The sequence below is a fragment of the Sturnus vulgaris genome, chromosome 5 (genome assembly GCF_052056855.1).
Source record: "Sturnus vulgaris isolate bStuVul1 chromosome 5, bStuVul1.hap1, whole genome shotgun sequence".
Classification (NCBI taxonomy): Eukaryota; Metazoa; Chordata; class Aves; order Passeriformes; family Sturnidae; genus Sturnus; species Sturnus vulgaris.
In genome coordinates this window covers 10,867,724-10,881,626 of record NC_142247.1, presented here as the reverse complement: position 1 = coordinate 10,881,626, position 13,903 = coordinate 10,867,724, and the positions used below count along the sequence as shown (strand labels likewise).

Below are 13,903 nucleotides of genomic sequence, written 5' to 3'. Positions count from 1 at the left end.
AGAGCAGGAAGGCATGGACAGGGCCCCTCATCCACAGCCTTTTCTGTCAGCACTGCTATTTCCAGGGCCTTTTCCCTGCAGGTTAAACAGCTGGGTGCATCAATATGGATTAGATTCCCAATGTTCTAACAGTTCCCTTCCAAAGGCTGTGGTATTTCCCAGCAGCCCTAAGTCACTCTGGTGTTTCTTTCTCTCTTGCTGCTCAGAATTACTCCATGTGCTCTTCTCCAGAAGCACTTGTTCTTCGGCAAGTGACTCTCCGTTTTTCTTACTAAAGGGAAGCATTGAACCCAGCTGATTCCAGCTGCTCTTCCACATCTGGCTGTGAAACCCCTGCCCTGCATGCTCCAAGGTGTCCTGGGCAGGATTGGATGGGGGAGTTTGCTCCCACCAGCGAAGTTTCAGCCCAGAGAAGCAGACTGCACCAAGTGCCTAATCAGAGCAATCCTTGAGGCTGCTCTAAATGAGATCAAACTGTTGGGGCTGGATCCCAGTCAGTGCAATCCCTGGGGAGCAGACACTGCCATCTGCACGCTCATTTATTGGGCTTTGGAATTATTTAACGTTTGATTTATGGTGGTGAATTGCATCCTGGCAAACGTTCACTGTGCAAAACTCTCTGTTCCCTCACCCATTAAAAATCAGGGCCTGATCCATGTAAAAGCTCCCTGATGAGTTCACTATGTTTTGGATCAGACCTCTGGGTCTCAAGACTGGCAGATAATATTCTGTTTCTGTCCAATTTTCTTGCTCAAATTTAGAAGAAGCTCAAGAGTTTTCCATCAATATTTTCATGTTTACTTTTGTGAGAATCCTCACAGTGGGTCAGGTTACTGTGATATAGAAAAGATGACCCATTCTGACATATAAATTTTCCAAAGGATCTCAGCCCATGGCAGACATCTGCCTCTGGGAATTTCAGCCCAGATGGCTGGAGTTTGGCAAAGATGGAAGGAACTGAAAATAGAGCTCTGTAATGGAAAGTGGTGTAGAACCTTAATAATAGGAGGGTGCTACCAAGTACCACATATGATAAAGCTCCACAACAAAAAACATAAGGGAAGCATTGAGAGAGGATTCTTTCCATTATGCCTCAGAATATATAATCTGTCTCTTCTCTTACTTGGAAGGGTATCAGAGTTAGCTCTTATTTTTGCCTGATCCTCCAGAAATTACCATCAAAAGGCAGCTCAAACCCAGCCTTTCCCTCTCGATTGTATTAAACAAGGTTTATCTGAGAAGCATAAACCCATCCCAGACAGTCAGAAGTCAGGACTACAATAGTTCCTCTCTGCACTGAGGAGTCAGTAGCAAACTAGAAAAGTTGTGTAGCTGAGACTAAGCAGTTAAATTTTCATTACATGGTTTGCAGATTAAAAACCCATCTTCATGTTTCAGTACAAGAACACAATTTCAGTTCTACAATACCCAGCATACCAGAAAGATTCCCTTAGTCATAATAGGCGAAAAACATGATTTCACTTAGATCCATTCTGAAATGTTTGAGTCCCTATATCTGCTTTTACCTCATCTCTGTCAATTTGCTCTTGATGAGCAGGATGTGAACACAGGAGCTGGAGCTTGTTAAATCCATTTAAGAAATTTGCAACCATTTACACCTGAGTAAATCCTGAGTAACTTCACTGGTATAAATGCAAACACAATTTGGCTAGAGGCATCAGGGCTTTCATTTTTTGTTGGTTTTGTTTTAATTCAGCGACAGATTAAAAATAAAACTCTAATGACATCATGCCTATGGCACAGAGTCAATGGATTTATGCTGGACTGCTCCCGAGTAAATGAGATAAGGCTTTGACCTAAGAAAATCCACACAACACACATTTGCAAGCAGCCTGCTGAAATGCTTTCTCTTATGGAATGTCTCCATCTTTAAGGAACTGGGGCAAACAACCCATCAACACCTTGGTGCCAAAACATGGTTTTGTTAACAAAGGGGTTTATTTCAGACATATTCCTGAAACCTCAAAAGTGTAGCATGCTCATATTGTGACTGACTCATGGTGCAGCAATTTTCAGCTTTCGTTTCTCTTTTTTGTTCCTTTTTTTTATTAAACGCATTTCAGTTATGCCCATCACCCCACTCACAAATTAGGGGTTTTAGAATGGAAATTCTTACCAGTCCTTCATGCTGGTGGTGATTGCAGGCACTGCCACGATAAATAATTTACTATTTAATGATTTCTGATGTAATCACAGCAGGATTCAGATTCACCATCCATCTTTCCATTGTTACCACTCTTCTCTAAGCCCATCTTTATAGCTCCCAACTCAAAAACGAGTGTTTAAATTGGTAAAGAGAGAGTTTACCACCACAATCCTACCTCTACATTTGTTTATGTTGGATGACATTTTTGTCCTGGCTCGCATTACTCAGATGGATAAAACTCAGAAGGGTTCTGCTTTACTGCCCTGTTTTCTCTTAGTGTTCCTGCATTTTTTAAATGCTACCAAATGGTTGCTTTTGGCTCTCAGCATTATCACATGTTGTCTATAAGTATGGAAATAGTTATGGTAATATGGACGTAAATCATAACTGTAAATACCACATAAAAAAGACTGCCATATAATTATAAAAATACCTAATAGATTTCTTTTTCAAAGACAACACAGCTGTCCTTTCTAACCTTTCATTTGCAGATTCTTTTCTCTCCTGTTTTTATTTATAGGTTGCCGTGCAGTTTGACATAGCACACCATGATTTTTGTTTCTAATTTTGAAAAGAAAAGGAAAAGAAAGAATACTCATTTCATCATAAAGAAGCATTAGTTTACAATTTTGAAAATAAACTAACGCCAGCTCTAGAACATCATCTTGGAACCGATCTTCCTCTTAATACATTTCAAAAGGATCTGTCAATGGCTACATACCACAATATAAAATTAAACCCTGCCATGGAACTGAAGGAGGGGTCGGCCAAATGGCACACATCACGTGTTGGGAAGGAAGCCCCATTCTTTCTCCAAACATTCTAGTTGTGTTTTTTTTTTTGTGAAAAGAGCCACACTAGGTTATTACATTGGTCACAACAAAGTAGGAATTTTATGCCCTACTTAAGGAAAAACAGGTTGAAAAGTATTCCAGGCAAACTCACACTATGCAATGTGCCGTGCCAGTGAGAGGAGTGAAGCCTTGCACAGCATTGATATTGCCAAAAAGGGGTTTGGATGTTTTTGCCTGAGACCTGCCACCATGCATTTTACTTGTTTCTAGTCAGCTTTGCAATGCTTAAAGGCAAAAAGGAGTAGATTTTTTTCCTGCTTTCTGCTGGAGTTGCATGGTGCTTTATCCTCCACAAACTGGTTGTTAACTCTTCCTTTTTACTTCGAACTTCCAGAAGGAGCCTGTTGGTCACAAAGGAGAGGCTGCAGGCAGTGCTCTCATACCACATCGATGGAAGGCTGTTGTCTTTGAGTCTTTGAAACATTTTTGTCTCAAAGCTTCCAGCTATCACCAAACAATCCCTTCAGAGCCCTGTGCCTCTGCCTTTCTGTACAGCAAATGCCATGTTTTAACTGAAATAATGGCAAACCTCTCCAGGGAATGGAGTTCATCTTAACCATCAGAAATATGTGCTTCTCTCTCCCTCACTTTGCAAAAAGAGTAATTATGGATTTATGCAGAACAACACATAGCTCTCAATGGGGTTGTTACACTCTGATTCCCTTCTGGAGAGACAGCTAAAACAAATGAACTGCAAAATGCTGGTGGGAAGGTCAGTCTGGACCAGAGGTGTACTCATTGCTTATTGATACAGCTCATTTAGGCAGATAACATTCTCAAATCCACACTGCGTTTTTATCAGTCGGCACCAACTGGCCTTTATCCAAAAACGGGTCCTTTTATCAGATGTGTCACTCTTTTGGGAGGCTGCCGTCATTAGATTGGGTGACTGAATGTTAAAATAATTTCTCCAGGGGGAAGAGGTTGATCCCAAAGGTTTTATAGTTCCAAGGGGGAGATAATTTTTCACCACCAGCTGGAGCCTGATGTCAGATATGCCCTTGCTTCATTTATTCTCCTCAGAGGTTGAAACTCAGCTTGTCCTTCCTGATTCCACTATTGTTTCACATTTGGGCACATAGCAGCTACTACACAGTGAACTGTTAGAGCAGGAGAACCCATGAGACGTGGGAAAATAATTTAGGGGAAGCAGTTTGACAGCAGGATGCAGTAGTTTCTATTGTCCCATTAAAACAGAGATAGCTGGGAAGCTTAACTTTGTACTCATTATGTAAACATATGCATTTTAGCCTAATGTGCCAAAAAGATGCAAATAAAAGAAGAAACCCAAGCAAACCAAAACCCCCAAACTTAGGCCACCAAAACCTCAAGCAAACCAACACAACAAATATTTGCCCTTTTTCTGCACCATGTCTACTTTCTTAGCAGGGATATGAGACTGAAGCCTTGTGCACCTGGAAGAATGATAATTTGTACTGAAAGATCAAATGTCCTGAGTTCTCTCTGAGTCTGGCATTTATTTTCCAGTTTGCAGTTTGGTTTGAGAACAAAAAGGAAGCTGCAATGATTTATTCATCTTATGAAAACATCTTGACACATTTTTATTCTTTTCTATGTGTTTTCTCCACAACAATAAGTAGAAAGAGGGGGAAATCACCAGATCCCATGCAAAATATAAAGTTTAATTCTTCAAACAAAAGACCAGCTTGGTCTTGTCCACTAACGGCTTGAGCTTGCACTGACTTTATTTAGATCACACCTAAATTAAAGGCAGAACACAAGCAGATATCTGCAACAGAGATCAGTCACTGCAGCATTTCCTGCATCTCCTGTAACATTTCTCATACCAAGATGTCTCTGCAGCACTCTAGGTCGGGCTTTGAAATAAAATTGATCAAATCCACAGCACATTGTGCTAAATCTGGACCAAGGCCAGACACACTAAAAACTTTCTCACCTCTCTTCTTCATAAATATGGAGTAGTCAGGAGACCATGAACTGCTGCTTCCAGAGGTATTTACAACCCAGCAGTATTTCTCACTCCAACTATTATCACAGATACTTTTATTGCTAAATTTTCAATCTGTATTGGGGGTTTCTCTTTATATACACATTCAAGAAACCCAAATGAACCTGTGGTATGATTTTACAGACTATACAGAGGCCAGAGAGCAGTTTATCTCTTTGGAAGTGAGTAAGGCAATCTGAATGAAAGCCATTTTCACTTTGAATGGCTGTGGCTGCACAAGGGACCAATCCACTTTAAAAGTTAGCTCAGATAATGTCTTTATCTGTGAGGCTGATTCTCTGACACTGTGCAAGAAAGCTAAAAATCAAAGAAAATCTGTCCTTTGTCAATGCAATGTCACATATTTCTAATGTCGTCCTAGCAATGATCCTTAAAAATTAGGCAAGAGATTGTATTAGTTTAATTTCAATTTCTGCTTTTTGGCAAGATGCACAGTTCTTAAGAATTATGAGAAGTTTCCTTCCTCTTTCCTTCTCGCCTCACTTCCCCAGGAAAAAGTGAAAAGAGAATTTGCATGACAAATTTGAGTGAGACAAGGAAACAAATAGGCAGTGGATATGTCAAATTCAGATGGCCTTTTCTCTCAGCATCATCACACCCCACAGCAGCCACTGTGCTGCTCCTGCCCACACAAAGTACCCTGCTGGAGGGACACCAACTTTTAGATGTAGGTAAGAGAGCTGACTAAAACACTGTTAGAGAAATAGAGTCTGAGTTTTGAGCAAACTTTTATTTTTGTTATCACTTGAGTGGAAAAAACTCTGGAGGATGTTTGGAAGAGGTCTAAGACAATAGAGCCTCACTGAGCTTTGGCCTTGGGGTGCACTGCTAAGTAACTCTAATTAATAACAAAGATGAACATATTCCTGGAGAGAAGACAGTGAGGGAGGGGGAGAAAATGTGCAAAGGTAACTGCACAGGGGGGAAAAAACACAGTAAACATTAAAGAATCTCAGGATTTGTAACTGAGATGTCAACTGTTGCTATTCACAAAGATTCCTGACACTAACATTTCTGTTTAATTCACTAATTCTTGTGTGACAAACACCAGCCAGTTCATAGTACAAGGCATGTGGTTTGACTTCAACATGAAAGCAGCTCCTTTTACAATCAAGAACCAGCATATCAGGTAAATGGTTAATGCTGAACAACATGCACATGATACTTCATCAACTCCCTCACAAAAATTAGGATATTATTCATTATTATGGAACCCTGTAATTCTAAAGTAAATCATGCCAAGATACTATCTTGCAGGTCTCTAGATCAGATATCATTGCTCAGAAAAAAAAAAAAGCAAGCTTTCATGCACTTACCTTATCCTCCAGCCGGATCAGTCTGGCTCCTATACTGTAGTATCCTTTGTCTACCCCTTTTTCTAAAGAAAGAAGAATAAAAATGGGACATTCATTAGGTGGAGAATAAATTCAAACTATGAATTATATCTATGGTATTTGAAGCAAAAAAAACCAACAACAAAAAACCTCGTAATAGTAGGGTAACATAAAATACATGAACATAAAAAGAAAGAACGAAACAGAAGTGAAAGAGAGTGGCTGGAGAGAAAGGAATTAGTTTTTCAGACTGACAAGATTAAGTTAGTCTAAAGGGCAGCTTGGACCTTGGTAGAGGTCAGTGGACATGAAGGGCTATAGATGGAGTCTGGAGTCACATTGTCTTGTTGTTTAATTATCTCAGTGAACTGCATGTAGTTAGATGGAATGGGCAGGGTACCTGGGCACACCTCCAGTTTTGAGTATCACTGGCCTGAGCAAGGTAAACTTGCTATATATAAAGAAATAAGAATTGTTTTCAATGGGGTTGCAGGTCTAGGAGGCAGCACTATCCAGGGGTTCAAGGGCTGAAGTGGCAGAGATTCATCCATCCATCCATCCATCCATCCATCCATCCATCCATCCATCCATCCATCCATCCATCCATCTCCTCTCTGCAAAGAAGTGACACTGGGAAAAGCTCTTGCATCCTCATTTTCCCTCCTACTCTTTATGAGGCCTGGTTAGTAAAGCCCAGCCACACATTCCACTGGAAATGGTGGGATTGGGAGCCAAGGGTGAGAACTGTGGAAAATGGGGTCTATTCTTTCTGTTCACAGGATCTATTGATGAGGAATGCCATAGTTTGATGGTGCTATTGCACAAGGAATGAAGCACAAACCACACATATTCTAAGTTGGGAGATGACATTCACAAGTTAAAAACCACACCTTGATACTGAAATAATTTACAAGCTGATGGCAATGGAAGTTGGACGTTTTTCTCTACTAAAGTACATTTACAATACCTGGAGTAATTACTCCTGGATTTTTTCATACATTGCTCCATTTTCATGAGTGATTAAGGTCTGTTTTTTAAGCTATCTAAGTCAGTTTTGCTTAGGGCGTGAGCAAGGCTGAGATATGAATTTACACAGTGTCAGAGTTCACAGTGAGTGCCTGTGTGTGCTCAGCACGTTCCTGGATTTCTCAGGGAGTTGTACTTGCTTTACCATTTGTATTTGCTAATGGGATATGTTTAGTGATCTGTTTGCAGCAAAGTTCACATCAAGGTAACTTGTACTGCATGCACCATGACCCCAGAGGAGGATTAGCAAAAGCAATGCTGGCAAGAGAACTTTGTGCTTTCCTTGTCCTCCACTCACCACCCAGAACCTTTAGAAGGTCCTGCATCCCTGGCAGCTCTTTGCAGTCTTAGAAAAGAGAAGTGTTTCCCCAGAGAACCTGCAGGAGCAAATAAAGTGAGGAAAGAAAATGTGGGACAGAACAAAAAACGGAGATCAGCTAAGCAGTCCTGTAACACTTATGGGAAAGGCACAAAGGATACATGGCATGACCATGATGAAAGGAAGATCAATTACTCATAACTGGATGAAAAAATATATATGGGAAAATTTTAACTCAGAAATAAAAAAAAAACCCCAAAACTTCTTGTATCACATGGTTGGTATGATACAAACCCATTATTTTATATACTGAGATTGGAATAAGAGAAAACACTAATAAATAAGCAATAGGTATTCTAATTCAGGAGACTGAATAGTTGCTAATATAGATTAATAGTAATAAGATATTTATTAATATGGACATTTTTTCCCTGGAAGTCTTTGCCTTTCTGAGTATATGTATTATTCTGCTTTCAAAACAACACAATCCTATATTAATTTACTAATATTTTCACAAAGCTGGCCCATCTCTTTTCCTAGTGAAGAACAAGATATATCTCTTCTAAAAACAAAACAAAAAACCCAACAAAAAACCCCAAACACTTTTAGGTTTGCTTCACACCAGTTCAAGAGATGATAACTCTTTTCTCAGAAAGAAGCATGTGATATAAATAACATATATTAATATGAGCAGGAGGAAGAAAGCAAATGGCACCATAAGGAATTCTGCCTTATGCCAGAAGGAGGAATGGCACCATAATCTTATTTTTTCACATAGGTAGTGTGTTTCATCTCATCAGAATATACCAAACTTTAAAGAAAATAAATTTTTTTCTTTTGGTTAGGGAAAAGTATTTATGAGGACCTTTAGGACAGTGAATGAGTAGCAGAGAGATGATCTGAAAATGGTAAAACCTGGTAAAACCTCTGCTTTATACAGCAAGAGTCCTTCCTTGATTTTTAAACAGCTAGAGGGGAGCTAATTCAAAGATATTCAAATTTATCTGAAAGCCATTGGTTTATTTTAAGCAGAAAATGAGGAATTTGACCAGATATTCCGGATTGCTGAAGACATCTCCGAACCTTTGTAAATGATATCTCAGAAAGCAGAACAGCCCAGGAGACACTGCTGCTTTCTTTTGGCTACCTCGCTGCAAATGCAGCCTTCTGGACCTGCGTTTGCTGCATGTAGGGATAATTGTGATGAGCTTATGGCAAGATCTGGATTCTTGGGTTTGTAAACTGTGTATGAAAAAGAAGGTCAGGATTGCTGTTTTGCACCCATAAACCAGCAAAGAAAAACGTTGCCTCAGTCATGGTGACTTCTGGCTGGGAGTCTCTTTTCTTGTTATTCAGAGCCTTTTACAGCTGGTTGGTAGAAGAGATTAAAGACAGGTAAGGCATAGTCCTGGATCAGGCACTTGTGATTTCCTTTGGACAGCCTAAAAATATTTTCATCTCCAGGAGGGGTGGGATAAATCAGTTCCTGCAGAAATATGGGTATCTCTCATTTCAAGTATCAATTGACTTAAAAAAGATAAAAAATTAAGCTGAGCATATTTATTACACTTTAAAAGATACAGTGACCCGATTTCTTCTTAACAGATGGGAAGGACAAAATATCAGAAAGCTTAGGTGGCACTTAATGGAGAAAAAACGCAAACAGTGGAACTGTCAAAATTTTGCAAGGAAGCCCTTTTCTTCAGGCATTCCCACCTATGTCATGCAGAACCAAGAGGTTCAGATAAATTGCAGATAACCATCAGCTTTTTGTGGACTTTTCTGAACCCAAACACTGGATCTTTTGTTTTACCTTGACATTATTCTTTACCTTTGCCCCTGGAAAGCTATAGTAAGTCTCAAAAATTGCATTCAAAAGCACTTAACTCCATCGTGTGTAGTGAAGGTCAAGTATGACACTCTTTATTTGTATCACTGTATGTGTCTATTTCGTTGATTCCATAAGCTCAATTAATATGCTCTTTGCCTCTACATCAACACTTTCCATTATTAAGGCATATGTTCATTATGACAGGAATCTGTTTCATCTGACAAAATTGTGTTCCCTGGAACACTGGAACAGGCTTCCAACAAAATTCAGACAGAGTCTTCTGAATATACTCATAAAAATAGGGTCCAGGTCCTTGGAATATTGATTAATTATCTTAATGTTTTAAAATCCACTCCTGCTTGTAGGAGTTTCAAAGAAAGGGAGGAGATGCCAAGACCAAAACAAATAAAAAGGGAGAATTCTTCACAATATGCACATGTGAAAGTGGAATTAGGAGAATTCTTTGTACAAAATATGGCAGATGTTGTAAGTTTAAAGGGATAATTAGGCAAATTCGTTGAGGACAAACCATTTTGGACATTAAATACACTGCAATCTTGTCAGGAAGTCTCTGATGTGCAATGGGCTGAAAGCTGACAGGAAGGTTGGAGGCTTTTTTTGCACATTTCCCAAAGCACCTTGCTCTTGGCTCGGTCAGAGTCAGGACTGCTCTGACCCAGCATGGCTTTTATTCTCTTCTCATATCCTTATCTTGTTTTAACACAGCTTTTAGTGCTTTTTTATCTCAGAGAAACTAACTTGAAAAATAACAATAATTGCTTCCAATCAATTCAGATTCTGGGTCATTTATGACATCATTCACTTTTGAAAGGCAATAATACTATAGACAGGCTGCAATTACTTTTATATAATATTATCAAAGTCCACAACAGGGTTTCAATAAAAAAAATGATCCAAACCCCACTGAGGTCATTGGAAAGATTCCCGTTCATTTCAACAAGCTTGGAATCAGACCTTAAGTTTCTTTGAATGGGAGTATAATAAAAGGGGAAAAAAATAAAAGGAGCTGGAAAGGAAAATTCTTTTCATGTTTTTCTCCTTGGCAGTTTAATTTTCTTTGCATTGTCATTTCTTTTTTGCTTGTCATCAGTACAAAAATAACACAGTCTGAGAGAAACACCCATATTGTTAAAAATGAGGATTTTAGCAAGGCCTGGAAAAGTATTATATCAAAAATCCATGTTCAGTGTAGGATAAGCCATGCATTCTGAGAGAAACTCAGGGATAACCCTTTTTCTAGAGAAGGACAGTACAAATGTCTATTTCACCCCAAACAGACAACTACTGCACTCACTCTTGGAAAACCCTGGGAGTAAAGGCAGGTTGGATAACACCAGGAGTAATTGGGAACAAACTCTAGGTTTAGTTCTGCAGACCATTTCTCTGGAACCACTTATCTTATTTTGGATTTGTGGAGGGTTTAGATAAAATAACTACTAGATCAAATAACTTCTGGTTTTGGTCTAACTGAGCTCACCAGCTTCTGCATCCCTAACCACCATTCTACCTTTCCCAATCAGATCCTTGGTACTTTAGATTCTTTCCAACACTTGTTCAAAGCCACAGGCCCACCTAAAACCCTCCCAGTGGTTTCCACGACCCTTTTGACTCAAGATTTGGTGAGACCAAACTTCCTGAACATCTTCAGCTTCTCGAACCTCTCAGAACGTTATTTCACAATGACCTCCTAATTAGTTGCCTCCTCTGAAACCAGAAACTGCTTGATAGAAAGGGCTTCTAACACTGGTCTTTTCAAGAACAAATTGCAGTTCCAGTTTGGTAATGCTATACTTGAAATAAAATAATACATTCTTGGAGGTAAAGGAAGTTTTTCCATAAATTTAGCTTGCACATTGTGGAATGAATTCCCATGCATAAATATTTATAGAAGTATTCAAGCTGACAGATTCTTTTCCTGTGGTCCAAAACCAGCTACAGGGAAAAAGGATTGTACTACTGAGCCTTCTGCAGCAATCAGATGTTGAAAATGTGTTTTGAATGATGTTCCTTGTTCTGATAATATTAACCACTGACAATATGCCATTTTTAAAAGGCTCTGAAATTACTTTGCCACCCTCAGTTGTGCTCCAAGTCACTTGGGGATATGGGACATGAGTTCAGGATGGAAGAAACTTTTTAAAGTGGAATCAATATATATTGTAATCCCAGACCAAAAGATTTAGAAAGATTATTCTTGTAGAAGAATTTCCCTCAGGATATTTCCATCTCATCATATTCTTATTCACATTTTAACATTAATTCTTAATTTCCATTTAATCCACTACCACCTGAACAAAATGTATTTATCTTGACACAGGCATTCCAGGGCTTATTAACAGAATCACATTCATGTATAATTGGCTGGATCATTAATCCACATTATTGTATCCAAGGGTATTTTCCCAAAGTTATGAAGATAATAATTTTGCATAAAATGCAGTCACCATACCTGGGAGGAAAAGACCTGGCTTTCCCAAGGATTGGTCCAACCTGAGAAGCAAACAGAAAATTACCAGCAGAGCAATTACCAAGCAACTTAAACTCTGTTGCTAAGCACGGGAGCATAATTTACATGAGAATTTACAGTAGCTCTAAACCCAAACCAAAACAAGCAAAAACATGAGACTAGCATGACTTTCTGCACACAGTCAGCAGTTTAGCTCTTTAAGAGTTTTTCCTCCAAAATCAAACCATATTATTATTGTTATTTTCGTGAGTACTAATATTTCTCAGACTTTCAAGTTGTAACTAAAACATAGTTCTCTTGTGTCCTATGTAATCTAATAACAAAGACTATACAAACAGAATGACTTCTTAATAACATTTGCAACTATTCCTGGAGCCTCATGCAGGCAGATTTAATATCTATATATGTTGACACAGTAGATTCCATTCAATAGGATTTTTTTTTTTTTAAATTTCATTTAAGGGCCAGGGGAGTTCATTCTGGTGTCCCAGTCCACAGCATTAATTTGTAAAGAGAAAAGCACTTTGTGCTGAAACAGAAGAGAATAGTTTTGTGGCAAAATATTTCAGCTGCAAACCCCAAACTTGGAGAAAGCATGTGCATGGAGGAATGCGGGCAGGGAAGAGTTCCAGATAGTGCAGCACAAGCGAAACAGATTTCTCTCAGTTGTGGAGAACCACAGAGTGGAAACAGAAAGGTAAATCATTATTTGAAAAGTTTTCCTTTTCTAAGAAGAGTACAGAAAAGCTTGGATCCACTATAAACTTCACAGCATGCACCTTCATTTCTTTTAATTCCATTTGGAGAAAAAGGAGAGGAGAATAAAGGGTAATTGAAAACTTGGTCATAAAAAGGGTTAAAAATGGCTCCAAGTTAAATCCTCCAGATATTGTGCTCCCTGTTGTGCTTGCAATTTTGGACAATTACTGTTCATTAAGTACACATCTCTCCTAAAGCCAGCTGGCACTGGGGAAATCAGATATTTCATGAGGTAGACAGGGCCTACCTTCTTTGAAGTTCTTTTATGCGAACCATCATGTTGAGGTGTCCTTGGGAGTACTGCTCAATCACGTCACGGACGTCGTACGGCTTCCGAGCTTGCTGGGAAAGGAGGCAGGCAGCACGTTGAAAGGTGAGTATTGGCCAAACTGGATTTCTCTTTCAGACAGAATTTCATTCTATTTTTTTATCTGCCTATTTGCCTGCCATTTTGCAACAGTTGTTGTAACGAATAAAAAAATATGCAGCCGTTGTGGGAGTGAATATTTGTCGTGGAGACGGAGCCAAATGATTCCCATTACTGTCAGTTAGAGTCATGTCTTCATGTTACTCCATACTGAGCAAAATATTAGCCCTTCACAGTGGATTTGGGAAACATGAACCCAAGATGGATAATTTATCTGGGACTCCCATGTGCGGTATCTCCTGGCTCATTCCAAAGCCATGTGTTAATCATAATGTCAGGGGACTGAACCCCAGGGATTGGCCCAACACAGAACACTTGGACCCAGAATCAAATGTCTCTGAAGACCAAAGATGTCTGGTGACAGAAATATTGCTGCTTGAGGAACAGGGAGGACAGATGCTCTTCATAAGTCAGGAGATTGCCGCACGTGGGTTTTGTTTGTGCTCCTCTGTCTTTCATGAGACCTTCGAGATCAGAAAAAAAAAGGTGCACTTCAAATAAAAAAGGACAGATGAAAAAATGCAGGAGAATGAATAAACTGCCACCTGCCCAGCTATATTCCCATCCTAATGAGAATCCAGATGCTTCTGCCAAGCTTTGGTTTCTTGCTGCAACTACTGTGGCCAAATTTTGAAACAAGTTTAGAGAATTTGCAGAAAGCGATGCGGTTATAAAAAGTGCAGCACGGTGAAATTTTAGCAAGTAAAA

The 13,903-nt window shown here is 39.2% G+C and overlaps 1 protein-coding gene across 1 annotated transcript in view; it reads right to left on the bottom strand.

Moving 5' to 3' along the window:
• Nucleotides 1-13,903, bottom strand: part of LOC106855798 (potassium voltage-gated channel subfamily KQT member 1-like) — a 408,060-nt gene that overhangs the window by 169,714 nt on the left and 224,443 nt on the right. Inside the window, exons 13-15 of the mRNA XM_014880742.2 lie at nt 13,016-13,110; nt 11,992-12,032; nt 6,328-6,389 (exon numbers count right to left, since the gene is read on the bottom strand). Coding sequence (XP_014736228.2) covers nt 6,328-6,389; nt 11,992-12,032; nt 13,016-13,110 — 198 coding nt within the window. The remainder of the gene's footprint in view (nt 1-6,327; nt 6,390-11,991; nt 12,033-13,015; nt 13,111-13,903) is intronic.